Source organism: Archocentrus centrarchus, chromosome 5 (assembly GCF_007364275.1).
Source record: "Archocentrus centrarchus isolate MPI-CPG fArcCen1 chromosome 5, fArcCen1, whole genome shotgun sequence".
In the NCBI taxonomy this organism is placed as follows: Eukaryota; Metazoa; Chordata; class Actinopteri; order Cichliformes; family Cichlidae; genus Archocentrus; species Archocentrus centrarchus.
The window spans coordinates 17,891,892-17,909,626 of record NC_044350.1 but is presented as its reverse complement, the minus strand read 5'-3'; the positions used below and the strand labels follow the sequence as shown (position 1 = coordinate 17,909,626).

The 17,735-nt window shown below is 38.0% G+C and overlaps 1 protein-coding gene across 1 annotated transcript in view; it reads left to right on the top strand.

Moving 5' to 3' along the window:
* The window catches only part of rad18 (RAD18 E3 ubiquitin protein ligase), a 40,205-nt gene extending 22,896 nt beyond the window's left edge, over positions 1-17,309 (top strand). The window contains exons 10-13 of the mRNA XM_030729986.1: positions 1,859-1,990; positions 3,861-3,972; positions 9,933-9,971; positions 16,938-17,309. Of these exons, the coding sequence (XP_030585846.1) occupies positions 1,859-1,990; positions 3,861-3,972; positions 9,933-9,971; positions 16,938-17,037 (383 nt within the window). The 3' untranslated portion in view covers positions 17,038-17,309. The remainder of the gene's footprint in view (positions 1-1,858; positions 1,991-3,860; positions 3,973-9,932; positions 9,972-16,937) is intronic.
* Positions 17,310-17,735: the final 426 nt, after the last annotated feature.

The following is a 17,735-nucleotide window of genomic DNA, read 5'->3' as shown; positions in this document are numbered from 1 at the left end:
TTGGGATCATTGTCATGGTGGAAAAATAAAGCCACTGCCAATCAGACACTTTCCAGTTAGAATTGTATGGCAGAATTATGAACTTTCTGCATTCATTATTTTATCAATTTTGACAAGATCCCCAACACCACTGGCTGAAATGCAGCTCCAACTATTGCTCAAGGCCACTTTAAAAATTTACAAGAAAGTCTGTCTCCTTGGAAGCAAAATATAAAGAAATGAAGAGTCGCTCAAGACTTTTGTACAGTACTATAACTCAGAATGTTAAATGGGAGAGAGGATAACCTTCTCCAAAATCTGAGTCTGTTGGAACAGTTTTGTGGTCACTGAAATTGCTTGTAATGTGGCTTTCTCCTTTTTACTGTCAGCATATATTTCACAGCCTTTTTAAAAGCAAAATTGAAAAACATTCTCTCCATTCTGCTATTTTACTAATGCACCAGAGCAGAATTTAGGAGGGCTAGCAAGTCCTCCATACAGAGACAAAAAAAAAAAAATAATAATAACAGTGTATTCAAAATGACATATTATTTAGCCTGGGCTACAAAAGACATAGATGTTTAAAATGAGCTACACAGATGTTATTGACAGCCTGCGATGACAGCTTTCAAAGTATATTTCAGGCGTCTTAACTGATCAAGTCTTGTAGGTCGCTAGTTTATTTGGAAAATCCACTGTAAGAAATCTTACTGAGAGGTAATCTATCACAGAGACTCCATGACATTTTTGTCAGGTTGAGTAATTGTTGCTTAGTAATGCAGTGGAGAAGCCGACTGTCCCTGTGAAAACCTGCGTAGGTTATTAATGTTGTAATATAACATGCTTTTTTGTTTTTCAGAAAAGATAATTGTAATTTTGCATAACAAATGTGTCACCCAACCACACCTCAGTGTTACTATATTTAGTCCAGAAGCCAGCCTCACATACCTTCATCATCAAGTTAAAAAGGAGCAGAGACATGCAGAATAGCTTTGTCTGCAGTGAGTAATTTAGCAGCACGGGCTGGAAAGAAAAAGTCTAACTAATGAGGTGACCTAGGTTTTTGTCTGTCTAAATAATCTCCAGTATTTTTGTTATAATTTGTAGGGTTACTTGGCTGTTTAAGTGTATGTCTGAGACCTTTTTCCATATGACCTCACAGGTAATCACTCAGACGTACAGAAGCAAAGAGATCTGGACCAGGTCTATGTTTTTTCTCCTCAGGGCAGAGGTTAAGGAAGATCAGCAGAATTACAGAGCACTGTTCGAAGTCATGTTGACATAGTTGAACTAGATGAAAAGCTTGTTGGAAATAACTCTTAAGAGCTAACTTTAAAACTATTTGAAAAATAGATGTGACTCACAGGAGGCGGGTTCTATAAATAGCTGCGCTGCTGTGATAACCTCTTGATTTATCAGAGGAGGATGTGGATGACTCACTCTGCCAGCATGGGCAATGGTGTCTGAGCAGACAGGAAGGTGAAAGCGGCATATACACATGCACACACTCTATCCATCGGGAGCTTGCAGCCTTTTCTTTCTGCGACACCAATTTCCTTTAGTGTTAATACAGTCAGTAGCTGGTCATTCAGAAAACATTCCCATAAGGTAAAACAACTGTATGTAAAAAAATGTTCTGCAATAACACTTTGAGACATGGATTTAAACTGCAATTTGAGTGGCTGACAGTGCATACAGTAATTTAATTATCAGTCATTTAATTAGCAGAACTTTAATTTATAATGGCATTTTCTCTAAGCATTGTATTCAGTGTCAAAGGCTTTAACAGCTATTGGAGATCAGCTGCTCTCACATAATGTTATAAGCATTCTGTACTCTTTATGTTTTACTATATAGTGATATGCTATTTTGCCCACAGGGAAGCAGCACAGCGGTGACTTTTCCCGCCTTATAGCTCAGGTCCGCGGCCGCCTGGAGACCACCAGACAAACTCGTGCTAAACAGGAAGTCAGAGAGGAGAACAAGGACGAGCAAAAAATGCACTCTGCAGGTACTGCAGCACTCAGACATAATATTTTCTAGCCAAAGGACACTTCTGTAAACCTCTTTGGTGCCCTTTTAGAAAAATGTCACCTGGTGTCAGTGGTAACCAACTATAGAAAGTTCATCTTGTACAGTTGTGTAAAAAACAAAGTTTTCACAGGACTCTGAGCAGCCCTGTGAAAAAGTTAAGTACACCTTTACGGAGAGTGTGAGCATTTGTATAAAAGCAGATGTTTTGTTAGTTTGCTGGTCTGGAGCATTCCCAATGTGTGCTAAAGTAATGCCACAATCTGTCCAGGAATGGACATCCCAGAAAATTCACCCCAAGGTCAGACTGTGCAATGGTCAGAGAAACTCAAAAAAAAATGAATAAAATCCAAACGCTATTAGAGTTCTAGCCAGCAAAAAACATTCAGCCCACAGCGTGGGTGGCTAATTAGCATTACCTTGCTAATAATAAATAGGTACCAGCTTGCTAATTCAGTGACGATGAACAGTTGGATAATATTATGTATGTAATGTTTTGTGATAATGGTTGGTCCTACGGGTCATTGAAGGCACCTGAATCTGATTGGGCCGTGTGACTTGATGACGCTAGGGAGTGTGGCTCCCTCTAGTCTGTGTTTAAGATGCTCTGAAAATAAGATGCACTTTTATCTGCAGCTATTGTTAATAAACATTCCTTAAGCAACACTGCAGTGTGGTATCCTTGTGAGTCTACGAAGACAAGAAACAAGACAAGTTCCTGGGATTTTATGTTTAATTGGAAGCCCAAAATTGTCCTTTAAGCTCCCTTTTCCCTCTACTTCCCCCTCAGTTTCATGATTGTTGCTATTTTGCCTCGCAAAATCAAGTGTGAACAAGACCGTGGCGAGATTGTGCATGCGCATTATGAACAAAACTGGCCATGCCCGGTTTCTGTGCAGTTAAATTACATAATTTTTAATATTAGGCCTGAATATTTTTTTTTTTTCCAAATGGACAGAGGTAATACACATACACACGCACACACACCACATTGGACAAGTGCAAATTGCAGTGAAATAATACTATAGTGCAGCGATCTACCGAGAGGCAACAAATCAGAATCCGGTACTGGCAACAGGGCGGAGGGCCACTTGCTAATTTCAGTGATAGAAGAGTTCCGATAGTGAACCTGTGAAATTCTCAGCCAGGCACAAAACAACCTCAGCATGGCGTAGCGCCGGGTGATCAACCGCTGGCTAGAACCCTGGCCTCAGTTAGCATGTTAAAGTTCTTTAGTGCCACAAACCACAATGAATTTAGAGTCTGATGCAAAAAACAATTACTTCAAGTTATTGCCAGCTAAAATTTGTTTTACAAAATGCACACATAATACAACTTGACAATTATTGCAATGCCCTGCAGGTAGATTGTGTGTGGGAAAGTTTTGTGAATAAACAGTTTTCACTTTATTGTTATAATTCAGAACAAGACTATGAACTTTTTGAAGTGGAGGATGGGGAACTACAGATATTTTAATACCTTAAGTATGATTTGTATTAATTTTAGTCTGTTTTCCTACTGTTCTACTGGGAATGAATAGAAATGCATAAGCAATTTGCCACCACTATTGCTATTTATTCAGATGCGCTCTAAAAAATAGTGTTGTATTTGAAAAACAAATTCCTAACTGAGAAATATATATTTGTACTTTCACAACTAGCATTTGTAAGAACAAGAACATTTGTCATGTCGCTCTGCTTTTTTCTATTTTATTGTAAAAAAAAAAAAAAAAAAATTTAAGACTGAGTTATTGCTGTGAAACCGTTTAGGGCAATATAAAGCTTTCATCATTAAAAAGTGATTTCCTATTGGATGTCTAGCATGACATTTATTATGTTTGCCTCCTCCAGATCAAGGTGCACAATCAAAGAGCTGCTTAGTGGTAAACGTTGAGGAGGAGGAATCAGCTGGAGTAATCGAGTTGCCATCCAGCCCCACATATAGTGACGTGTCCGTCAGCAGGTAAAAAATACAAACACACACAAGATACATATACCTACTCATTAGAGGTGGTATATACAATATTTAAAACTGCTCAGTGTTGTACTGGACACCGGCATCTCAAGCCAAAACAGACAGGTGCATCAGAAACACCTCCCCACTCCCTTTGGGTTTCATTTACAACCAGACAGGTTGAGCACACGAGAGCCAGCAAATAAGCCAGACGCATCAATAAGCCCACGCTGCAGTCATGAACTACACTGAATGGCTGTGTTACAGTATGGCAGTTAATGTTGAGCCTGCTGTTGTCAGGAGACTTTGTGTTGCTGTTTTGCCTCTCTGCTTTCTGTATCAGTGTCTCCTCTGCTGTTGTGTTTGCTCCGTTGAGCAGAGGAGACACAATTAAGATGAAACGGAGAGCAGCGAGGGCTGAGCCATAATGAAACAAGTGCAAATAAATAGGATAAATAAGCACTGGCTCAATGCTCCAGACTGCATCCTGTCATCTCACTTTACTATCATATTCACTCTTTTAGTACTTCTAACAATGCAGGGATGTTCACCGGTTTTGAAGTCAGGGACTCATATCTGCTTACATGTCTGTGGACCTGCTATGAGACCATAGGCAGGAGAAGCTTGGATTTCAGTACACACACACAGAGGAAGCACTGATGGGCATCAGACCGGCTCCAGGAATACATAAATGAATCAGTAAAGAATTGTACCTAAAAATAGAACTGATAACTATATATATATATATATATATATATATATATATTATATTATATTATATAAAATAATCAGCTGTATTGTGGTAATGACACCTCATTTCCAAGAGAAGTGTTACTGAAAGTGCATAATGTAATTTCTTGGAAATATACAGCCAAAGATACAACACCTATGGTGTCCCCTAGGAAGTTAGCTATTACAGTGCCTTTTCAAACTTGGTCACAACTGAGGCCATTACTTAAAATTCCTAAACAAGATATTCTCAAAAATAAAGTGCAACTGCTCTAAAATAACATAGTTGGACATAAATATGTAGTCTGTGGTTAAATATGTGTAATAAAGGTCTCTAACACTGTTGCGGTTCTTTAATCATTGCGCTTCAATTAAGTTTAAGTTGGTAAAGAGAAATAAGTCAATGCAGCACTCGCATCCCTTTCCTCAGACATCACATACTAATCAGGAAAATGGCTATTCTCAGCGCATTGCTGACAGCTGTGTCAACAACACTGATGCTGTTAGTTAAAGACGAAACGCTTGTCTGTTTTAATAGTTACCATTGTATTTTTATATGTAGATGATTTACCTTTAAGGCTGCGTTTGTGAAGGTGGCTTATACTGAAGTCTGTCTTTAATCTCTGTGCACAGCCATGACACATTGCATGCAGTAAACACAGGCCAAGCACCCACTAAATGATAGTATAGGACCAGCTCTGGACCAATTTCCACTTCATGGTATTTTTTTAGCCCCCCCACTGTTTCGAGCTCCAAACCTCATCTGGAAGTTGTTCAGTTGTTTTCATGTTGAGATATGTTTGATGCTTTTCATGCACTAACTTGCCAATTGGGACCCGCTGGTAAATGGCAGTGTCTGCCACTCGTACATCTTGAGAAACACTTAAAGTTTATGCAACTTTTTTTCTTTTTTTGTGGCTTTACGCATTTTTTCAGCTCAATATTTGTATCTTTGGTTTCTCAGAGTGGCTTTGCATGGTTCAAAGTTCAAAACAATACTTTTTTTTTTATTTTGATCTTATCCTGGAGCTTGATGCATCCATTCATCCACTGTCTGAAACAAACAGTTTTAGCTCCTCTCATTTTAAGGCCTTTCTGCCTTTAATTGGCTGCCCCTCGCTTACAGAAGATTTAAACAGTAGCAATAACTTTCCAAAAAAGTTGAAAGTAAGGTGTTTAATGGTGTTAGAAATGATCCATGCCTTTAAGGATCAACAGTTTGTGGACAACAAAGCTCTCTGAGAATATTTAAAATAAGTGAAGAGAGAGAAAGTTGCTATACCAACTGTTCACCCTCAGAAACGATTGGATTGTCCAATCGCCCTGAGGTGAGTCAATTGCACAAAACTTGGTTAGATTGTACTTTTCACCACAGATTTTCCCATTTTCTTTAGATAAGACTTTAATTTCCTTCTTGACTTGTGACTTTTTCACATTTTATGTTTATTTGTTGCAGTAAATTGTAAAAATTTTTTTTAAATCCATTGAAATTTGTGTATTTCAGTCCGCTTCCCAAGTAATTTATCATTTTCTTAAGGGTAATCAATCTTGTCACTGTCGGTGACTGCTGAACTAACATGAACTGATGTATTTTGTTTTTAGACTGTCTTTTTTTTTTTTTTTTTAAAGGGGGGGATGATAATGTTTTTTCCTGAGCTCTACTAGTCACATTCTGTTCTTAATATTCACACTTGGCTTACTAGACTGAATAGGTGCAACTAATCACTTTGGACAATTTTCTTTTTTAAGCCATCAAACACATGAGCGGAATAATGTTTTTCACAGATATTTCTCTCTGTTTCTACTTCTTAAAATCACAGCAGGATGTGACTTGCAAATGAAAACTAAATCAAAGTCCAGTGGGCCAGAAAACTCAAAATCTCATATGCAGACTAAAATACGTGGTTAAGTCTGATGCACATTGGTGCTTAATGTTATTTTACAGAGAGAACAGTAGAAGAATAAATCACAGCGTAAACAAAAATCTTTTTGAACCAAAGGTGTTTAACATGCCAAATCAGTTAATGTGACAGGGGGAAAAAAGCAGCAGCACATCTGCGTTGCATTCAATTAACAATATAATAGTGATATTCTTATCAGTGGTATGGAAATTTTTTTTTATTTTCCACAGACCATCAATGCACAAGAAATTAAATCAGCTTTACAGTACATGCATCACACCACTTCAGTGTAGCAGCCTGTTGTGTTTGAGTGTATTTTAGAGCCACAGGCACAGAAGCACATTATAATTGCAAACTTTCAGGTTTCACGTACTGACAGCATGAGAGGTTAAAACAAAAACAAAAAATTTTGCATCCATATTCTGACTCAAACAGTGTTTGCTTCAGCCTTCAAATCAAGCTGAACACGGAGGATCAATTTAGCTATGAAGTAACGTCCTGGGCCTTTTCCACATTTTGTTGATTTTGCCAATGAACTGGCTTTGCCAATGACCGTTCCTTCAGTTGGGCAGTGGTAATTTTGACAGCAAATTTTGATTTAGTTTTAGTCATAGTCTTTTGACGAAAATGTAATTTAGTTTTAGTTATAATTTAGTCATCTGAATAGTTTTAGTTTTAGTCTAGTTTTAGCCTAAGAATGTAGTCGACTAAATCTACAGTCAGTTCAGTTGACTAAGATATAAAGGGTGTAAAATGTAAATGCTGTTTCTTCAGTTCCCTTAAATTAGTCATTATACACACTTACACGAAATTAAACATTTATTAAAATTTATGGAATATTATTAACACTTGAAAGACTAATACACACACAAACATATTGAACAAACATCTTTATTTACCTGACCTTGTTTATTGAGCATAACAATAAAATATTGATGAGTAGGCCTGCTCTGCCTGAAAAATTCACAGGCTAATGTGGCCTTCCCAGGTTTAGATCAAATTTCTGCAACTGTGCATTTGATTGGATGTCCTCCTGCCCTGTCACAATATTAACTCAGTTCTGATTGGATGTTTTCCTAACTTGTCCCTGTCTTTCACAAAATTAAATAAGTTCTGATTGGATGTCGTCCCCGCCAAGCATTTTCATCTCGTTTTCATTCATTGACAAAAGTGTCAATTAATTTCGTCATAGTTTTCATCCTTTTAGGTAGTTTTTATCTAGTTATCCAGGGTTATAATAGTTTTGGATTTTACATTATAGTTTAGTTTTAGTTAGTTTTTACTTTTTTTTCTCTAATTCAGTTAGTTTTAATTAGTTTTCAGAGTGGTTTTGCTCGTTTTTATTAGTTTTTATTTTTGGTTTTATGCTTAGTTTTAGTTAGTTTCAGTATTAGTTTTAGTATTTTCATACTTAATCAGGTACGCTTTAAAGATACCCTTTAAAGAAATAAATTCAGCAACCAACTGTTCACAGACAGCAGAACTACATGCTAAATGTGTGTAATATTAAGGACACACATGAACATCAACAGGGAGAAACTGCTAACAATATGAACTCCAAAACTCGATAAATTCTACAATAAACTCCCAATAAAGTTCAGCCTCAGTGCAGCAGATTAACAACAGCTACATGTGGTGTTTGACAAAAACAAACTCCTTGAAGGAGTCAGAGCTCAAATCCAGCTGCATCCTGATGTTCTCACCACCTGATGCTGCTTCTGTTTTGGAGCTAGCTTGGTTAGATGCTCGCTGATTAGACTTGCAGGGTCTTTGCGGCCTATGTAGCCTACGGAAGTGTCCGACCTCATGTCCGCATTTATGCATGTATAGCTGGATTGCGTGTGTTAATTACCTTGTGGTTGTGTGCTGGGGGTTTTTTGGTCCTCGCTCTTTGTGCTCAGTTTTTAGGGTGCAAACATATTTGTCCCTGTTTTTTCACTTTCTTCATTCCTTCACGTCCATTCCCATAGTTTCAGCAGCTCCCTCCAGGAATTTGCTGACATTTGTGAGTCCTTATATTGATGCTTTGATTATTAGTCCTGATTGTTATTATCTGACTGATAAAGTAGCCGGAAACGCACAAGGACTAAACACAACGTTGTGGGCTGCGTTGACCCGACGAGTAGTCACGTTTCTCTGGAGGTGCAGGCCGGGTTGCCTTGTAGGATGAGAGCGGTTTCCGTAGCTGCCTTGTGTGCGCTTCTCAGGTCTACTTTGATGTTGGTGTTTTTTTTCCTGACTAAGAAGTGTTCCGTACATCATCCACAACATCATCCACAACAAGACACTCGCTGCTATCTGTGCTATCATAGTAAAAAAAAAAAAAAAAAAAAACACCACATGGGACTCTCTGAGGAGCAGCGCGGTGTGCGCACGCACGCACATGCGCACCCATTTGCCCGACGGCGTTCCGAGCTTAAACTCGGAGAGAGGAAAAAAATGATTTCATATCAATCCACAAGACTTTTGAAAAAATAACAATATCTATAATTTCAGTTAGTTTTAGTTAGTTTTGTAAACTCACAATTCAGTTTTAGTTAGTTGTCGTTTCTTCCTTTTAATTTTAGTTTTTATTTATTTCAGTTAACAACAATGTTTTTTCAATTTCAGTTTTCGTTATTTCGTTCGTTTTCGTTAACTATAATAACCCTGTAGTTATCTCGTTTTCGTCATGAAAAAATGGGTCCTTGATGAAAACTATGAGGAAAAATAGTTCGTCAACGAAATTAACACTGCAGTTGGGTAATATGAATCTAAAAGATCAGGTATTATAATTTCACATTTCTTGAATTTCGCATTTAACTTGGATACAAGTCAAATCACTAAATAGTTCATTTAAACACCAAGAATCCTGTGTCAGGGTATGTCACACTAATACATTTTACTACATTTATGTCTAGCTTTTACACTATTCTGTTATAGGACCCCCAAAACCAAGAAATGTCCCTCATTTAGTTGTGGTTTAAAAGCTGAAGGATTTTTGTGTTAGTTGGGACAGCAGAAACAGATACTTTGAGAAACAGTGACACAGACACCCAATCACATCCAGATTGAATCTTATCACACATGAAAAGTAAGCCAAAACTTTATAGCTTGACTCACATTACCTTTTGTGATTGATTTTAAAGTTCTTCCCATTGCTATGGTTTCTTCTTCTCTGCAGTGTGTGATAATGTGAGGACATCCGGTCTGTTTTGTATTGTCATGACAAATGCATTCATTGTGTGTTATTTGTACAAGTTACACCACGTCAGTATGAAAATGTGTTGCATGCACCCTCAGTAAAACTCTTTAATTTATTATCTTTTCCCTTTCTTTGTTTCCTTCTTTCATTTATAGTTCTATTTCAGACATCTTTGGTCCAGAACCTGCCAGAAAGTAAGTGATTACATTGTTATTGCTATTGTCTAGATGTGATATTGTTTTACTGCTATCCATGCATGCTTAGTGTCAGGATGTTTTTTACATTACTAGTAATTGCAAATTTGTTTTGATATATAGATTGTATGTTAACATACTATTGATTCTCTTTCCAATACTGTTTATATTGGACAGTATGCAGAAGCAAAAAAAATCTCCCTCTCACCCCCTGGGTGGGGGTGGGGGTGGGGGGGTGGAGTGTGTGATCCTCAGGCTTGGGTCCTCTACCAGAGGCCTGGGAGTTTGAGGGTTCTGCACAGTATTTTATCTGTTCCTAGGACTGTGCTCTTCTAGACAGAGTCCTCTGATGTTATCTGCTGTAACCACTCTTCCAGTTTTGTGGTTACAGCTCCTAATGGTATATGATGAATTGATAACTTGGATCTTATTTCTACTGTTCAGCTGGCTTCTCAACACCTGTCTTACCTTCTGAAGGTATTTGACTGTGGCTGACTTTTGTGTATCTTTATCATGGTTCCTGTTGGCGTGCAGGATACCCAGGTACTTGTAGCTGTTCTGTACATCTGCTATTCTCCATTCTGGTAGCTCCATTGCTTCAGTCTGAATCACCTTCCCTTTCTTTTCAACCATTCAGCCACACTTATCCAGTCCAAATAACATCCTGATATCCTTGCTGTAGATCTTGGCGAGGTGGATCAGTGAGTTGATGTCTCGCTCACTCCTGGCATGCAATTTGATGCCATCCATGTACAGGAGGTGTCTGATAGTCAGTCCACTCCTGAATCTATATCCGCATCTGCTCTTGATGAGCTGGCTTAGGGGGTCAAGGCAGAAGAGCACATTCCACACTTGATAATAACTTGTGCCATTGCCTTGGTATTTGCCTCCAGTGTTGTCTTCCACAGTTCCACTGAGTTCCTGATGAATGTTACCAGTGCACTATTAGCCTGGGAAAAAAAAATAAAAAATCCCCACTTACCCCGTGGGCGGTCTTTGTCCTCCAAGCTTGGGTCCTCTACCAGAGGCCCGGGAGCTTGAGGGGTTCTGTGCAGTATCGTAGTTGTTCCTAGGACTGCGCTCTTCTCTACAGAGATCTCAGATGTCCTTCCTGGAATCTGCTAAAGCCATTCTACTCCGAGTGTTCTGATTGCCACGGGGACCACTGTTGCCTTGACCTTCCACATCCTCTCTAGCTCTTCTCTCAGCCCTTGGTATTTCTCGAGCTTATACTGTTGCTTCTTCCTGGTGTTGCCATCACTTGGTATTGTTTCATCTATCACTACGGCTTTCTTCCTCTGCTTGTCTACCACCACTATATCCAGTTGATTAGCCATCACCAGTTTGTTCGTCTGTCTCTGGAAGTCCCACAGGATCTTAGCTTGGTCATTCTCAACCACCTTTGGGGGCGTATCCTATTTTGACTTTAGGACTTCCAGGCCATACTTGGCACAGATGTTCCTGTATACTATGCCAGCCACTTGGTTATGGCATTCCAAGTATGCCCTGCATGCTAGCATCTTGCATTCTCCTGTTATGTGCAATGGCATCTCTGCACAGCCTGGACCTGGGGTCTTGCCTGGTGTGGTAGACCCTAGCCTCTATCAATCTTATGCTAAGAGCTTGTTCCTGTGCTGCCATGATTAGTGCCTCTGTGCTGTATTTCAGCCCAGCTTTGTCCAGCTATTCGTAGGATTTTCTGTATCAGCCACTTCTTCTATCTGCCAGTGATACATGATGTGATCCTTGATGGATTCTGTTCTTGCTCCCCTTTTTTAACCGGGTTTCTTCTGCCTGAGGTATTCAATAAGCCATAGTATGTTGTGACCATCTTCCTAATACTCATGGCTCTTTTTTTGTTTCATTCTGGTTAGTGGTTCAGGCACCCTGTACAGTCTCAGGGTGCTGGACTTGGGGTGAAACCCTCCATACATGGTAAGGAGCGTTCTTGTCTTGATGTCAGTGGCCTCCATCTCCTTCTTTGGCCAGCCCCCACCCCCACCCCCACCTCACACACACACACACACACACAGGCCTGTTTTTTTTTTTTTTTGTTTGTTTTTTTTAAAAGACAGTTCTAGTATAGTGGAGAGACAGAAAGGTAGAACTTGCTGTAATATATGTTTTAAAAAATGGGGCTGTCAGCTGTTATATTTTCTGAAGTAAATCTAAAAGCACAAGACCAGAGAGTCAGGTCCATAAGCATTTTTGATCTGACTCAGTTTTGCGTCTGTGCCTTACCACAATGGATTGGAAATGATGCAACTAAAGTGAAGATTTAACTCTAATCCAAGAGTTTTGGCAAACTATTGCATAAAGGATTTATAGGCATTTTTACATGGCTACTCCACTTTCACAGGCTCATGAGTAATTGAGGAATCATTTTATTACATGGATATAAATTCTTTGCTGTCAATGACTGCCTTAAGTTTCCTTCCTTGAGATGCTTTGTCAGACCTTTCCCACAATGAGCCACTAGTTGCTGCTTGATTTGTAGGTATCATGCAGAAAGCATGCTCGCTTGGGTGGAGGTTAGCTGGGCCATAAAAAAACATTATATTTCTTCACATGTCTTAAGAATCTCTAGCGTAGTTTTTGTATATTGTTTTGGGTCATTATCTATACCGTGAAGTAGTATTTAGCAGAAATAATAGCTTTTCAATCCTGGTATATCTACCAGCACGCATATAATAAGTAAACATTAGTGACCCGATTCCACTGGCATCCATGCATTCCCATGCTGTAACACTGCCGCCACCATGTTTGACAGATGTTGTGGTATGTTTTCATCGTAAGCTTTCCCCATGAGCCCTTCCTGTCCTCTTTCATACTCTTCTTCTCCCATCATTCTAGATCTGGATCTCAGATCTCTTATCGGTCCAAAGAATCTAATTTCAGAGCTGGCCAGGCTTTTTGGATGTTTTCTAGCTAATTCTAATTTTCTTTTTTTGAGTGTTAACCTGTGGTTTGCTTCTTGTGCTAACCCCTTTATATTAAGTTAATGAAGCCTTTTTTTCTTTTCTTTTTTTTGATTTTTTTTTTATGCAGGTTTCCATATTACACTCCAAATGCTGTAACTATTTAATTAGGTAAACATGCTTGTTTAGAAAAACAAACAAAACAACACACAGGAAGTAATTTCATTTCCACAATTAACAAAAGATATTAAGCTGTTTTTTTTTGTTTTTGTTTGTTTTGTTTTACTTCAGCAGAGACCAGTAAATGTGACATACAAATTAAATGTATGTACAATTAGTGTTGATTAGTGTTACAGGGTTCACAGTTTCACCACCGCTAAGTTCTTTACACTTGTTCTTTCTTTTAGCTATTTGTTATCAAACAAAAATGAAATGCAATAAAGCCTCTACTCAGAGTTGTGAGAGGTCATCTTTGGTGTAATTTATTATTTGTTTATTTTTAATTTTATTGTTTTTGTTTTGTTTTTGAGCAAGTTAGAAAATTTACTTTCCAAAAGATAGCAGTATAATTTTTCTTATTGAGTCACTCCTGACAAAAAAATAAAATAGTAATACAAAAAACCTGGCAAATGGTAGACAATTAATTTTTTTAGTTTGTGTCCCAGTGCACAATAGTGGTTATTGTTTTGACTTTTTAAAAACATCCATAGAAAGAGGATTTTATCAAATTGAATTATTTCCATCTAATTTAAATAATCTAATTTTTAAGGCGTAGTGGTGGTCATGTTTTAACATACTGCAGTTGTGACCAGTGGGCTGAATGTAAGTATGCTTTCTGGGTTCTCTTATTTTTTCCTCATCCTTTTTTTTTCCAGGGTTGTTACTGTCACCTCTGTCAAGTGAGATTTACAGTCTGAAAAGAGCACCACATGCACCATTTAAGACTCACGTAAATAACAACACCTGGCTTGGAGCTTATTCACTTGCAAAGCATGCGCTAGGACACTGAATCATACCCTCATATCACCAGGGTGGTGGTTTTTTACCACACAGTATTGTGTCTTTCCTCCCTCTCCATTTTGGCGGTCCATGGTTTTTGCTGCTTAACTGAAACTTAATGGACAACAATGGATAAGTGCAAATATCAAAATGAAATTAGGCAGTTATATATTATGATTACCTGGGGCTACTGTCGCAAAGTTGATAGCACAAACAACACGTTTGAATTTGCTGTCAAATTTTTTTTTTTCCTACACTTTACTCTTATATGTATTTCTGAATGACCCTGAAGTTAGTTCCAAACCTGCCAGTTTTCACTCCTGGTCTTATCCCTCCATAAATCACTTCACTGAATGTAATCATATTGCACCAGTAGTGCTGGGCCTTGGGATGCTGCATCAATCCAATGGGATGAAGTCAAGTGTTTTCTAAACAAGCATGAAAGGAAATGTTCTTCCATCAGGCAAGGATTTATCTCAGTCCTCCAGTTTTTGTCAGATTCTGGCAAAGTATTGTACAAAGTGTAGACCAGGAGAAAAGTGGCCAGCTTGCTAGCATGCTTACCAGTAATCCACCACATCTAGTGCCTCCTTACTCTTCTACTATCTGCACGTGGCCTTGTGACCCTAATTCCAATGCAGGAAGTTTGTTTTTCCCGTCTTAAGATAGTCGAGATTAAGAGCTAAAACCCTTGTCTATGGATGGTTAGATATAGCTAGAGGTGACACCACCAGTGTCCACATGTGGGACACTGGTGGTGTGAGAGCTCCCTTTTGGTTTCCAAGCCATGTTACCTGAACTCTTATTGTGGAGGAGATGACAGAGCTTTGTCTGTTAATGTCAAGCATGATTCATTAATGGGGGGATGTAACTTAAAGCTACGTACTGAGCTGTCGACCCACCTCGGTCCACATGGTAGCAAAAATATTGACGTGGCAAAAGGTAATCCATAAAGGGAAACTGCTTATTTAGAACTACTGAGTAAACACTCTAGATGTGTTCCTCTGCCAATATCACTTCCCATAGAATAAAAAATAGGGGTTGTGAATGAGTGTACAGAATCAGTTCTATTCTCTTTTCACTTTATCTTTCCTGTGAAAAGCTTCAAAGGTTTACTTCACAGAGATCAGATTTTACGAGTAAGAAGGTGCATTTAATTTACTCATCTTATTTAAAGAATACAGTATTTTGTCAAATTCTGTTCAGTTGTGTTCACTGTATAGTGTTGTTTAGATAAAGAGGGGGAAATTAAGCAGTCTTCTCCTTTGACAGATTTAGGTGACCTCTTTCACAGCACACATTATGTCGCTGGGAAAGTACAGCAGCGAGATTAGCGAAACCCATGTTGTTCATGATAGTGCGGTTTCGCCAAGGTTGACTTGGATGATGTGCAGTTGTTTTTAATTGCACCTGTGCAGTGTCTGCTCATTTGTAGCCAGCCTAATATTCTGTATAGTACACTTTGTGCTTTTGCAAAGCATAACAACTTAAATTTAAATGTTCTGATTGGAAAGTAATCTTTTCTGCCATGCAAGTTCTCAAATTAGCATTTTGCCTTTAATTTTGCCTGACTGGCACTGGTTTGTGAGAGCTTTGTGCAAGCAGAGGCAGGCATTCTTCCTTTCAACGTTCTTCCTTTCAAAGTTATTTTGTACTGGTGTGTGAGCAACCTTTCAACCTGCTGTAATAAATTTGCTGGAGGGCTGTCAGGCTGTCTGTAGCCAAAGATAGTCTTTTTTTTTTTTTTTTTTTTTTCCTTTTCCTTCCATGTTTCTTCAACGGCATGACAATCATGTATGAATGCACCAAGCTTTGTGTCCTCACTTCTGTCCTCATACAGTCTTCCCTGGATTACTTGGTCATATTAAAGGGGCTTTTGGTGTTAATTGACTGCATGAATTTTTGATTATTTAGATGCAACTGCAAATTCATGCAGGCATTCATCCTTAATATTTAATTTGCAGTATGCGTCGTAACTCCCGTGGAAGGCTCGGTTTGGCTCAAATAATCATGTTTGCTGATGTCTGACTCAAATATCACATAAGTTAATCTCATAAGTGATTAAATTGTAGGACTTTCTCCAACCCTTTTAAATGTATTCTGTTTTCAGAAGGTAGTTTAAGGAGATTTAATGTCCTTATATCTACCAAACAGTGATTAAATGAAGGTATTTAAGAGCCCCATAGCTCCAATATTGTGTGTATGTGAGAGGCAAAGGTATGTGAACGACTTGGAGTAGAGGTTAATTTCTAGGTGAAATTAGAATCTGATGTTTTGTGGGATGGCAGTCAGGTGTGAGTGGGCATCTTGTTTTTATTTAAAGGAAGAGGGATCCATTGAAGTCTGATCTTCATAAGATGTGATTGTCAGACTGTATTATGGCAAAAACAAAGGAGATTTCTGAGGACTTAATGCCCTTCAGACCCATCATGCTCGGAAAGGTTTCAAAACCATCTCTGAAGAGTTTGGGCTCTGCCAATCAGTCAGGCAGTTGAGTACAAATGGTGGAAAATCAAGTCCATTGTTACCCTAACCAGGGGTAGGCCCGAGAGCAAGGCCTGATGGTTATACATGATGGGCTAGTTGCACAAGAGGGTCAGGCGCAGTGCTTTTGGACATTCATTTCCTCAGTTACTAAATAGCCAAGTCTAATATTTTGGCTTCACTTGTTTACATTGTCCAAACATTACCGATAAGAACGTCTGCTGACTCTACAACCTTCCAAGCTGCGTGTTCTTACCGGCTACAAATGTATATAATATTTTGATATCTGTATATAGTGTTTTGACGTGTGTGTATATGTAAATGTGGGTATTGACACTGATATATATATTTATGTATATAGTGCTTATGTATATGTGTATAGATTTTTGCTATTTTATTTTATTCTATTTTAGTTTTTAGTTTAGTTATTTGTCCTTACTCATCCTTTTCATTTTTTCTCTGTATTGGGCTGCTGTAATGCACAAATTTCCCCGTCGTGGGATCATTAAAGTTTTATCTTATCTTATCTTAAAACATTAACTAGCCTCTAAATGTTTATTCACAGAGATGTAGAGAGGACCTCAGCCCAAAAGCGAGCCTCCAGCTCCACAGAAGATGGTGTCGCTTTATCGCCTGTTTTGGGAAAACGACGCCGAAAAACGTAAGAAGAACTGAAGGGAGGAAAATCTCAAAACATCCCTTAGCTTCTGTGCCTGCTGACTTTGAATTACATGCATATTCCTCTCAAACATTTCTTTGTACCCTTATAAAGTTGCACTATTAAATGTATGTGTTTACATAGAAATCTTTGGTCTTTTTCAAAATGTTGTATTTTACAGTGTTCTGGTCAATGTCCCATTTCTAGTATTGCTACTTTTTGTTTCTGTCTTGATTTGAATCGATGGTTTGTATTATAACATGTCTTGATACACAATTTTGAGTGAAATAAACCAGTAAAAGCATTCAGTATTTTGAAACGGGAATGCTTTTTAAAAAAAAAAAAAAAAAAAAAAATATATATATATATATATATATATATATATATATATATATATATATATATATATATATATATATATATATATATATATATATATATATATATATATATATATAAATAAATAAAAATTAGAACTACTACTATATATATTTGCTGAAGTATCACTATTGAATTAGCAGTTGTTTAAACTTTTGTTTCCCCCCATCAAATAGATAGATTTCCATCATGTTTGCTAGCCTATCGCCTTCATCTTCAGAATTTCCCTCATGACTTTCCAAATCCTGTTAGGGGATCTGTCCTGTGTGATTCCTCTGTCGTTCACAATTTGCGAAGTTTACAACACGTGTAGCTTTTTAAATTGAT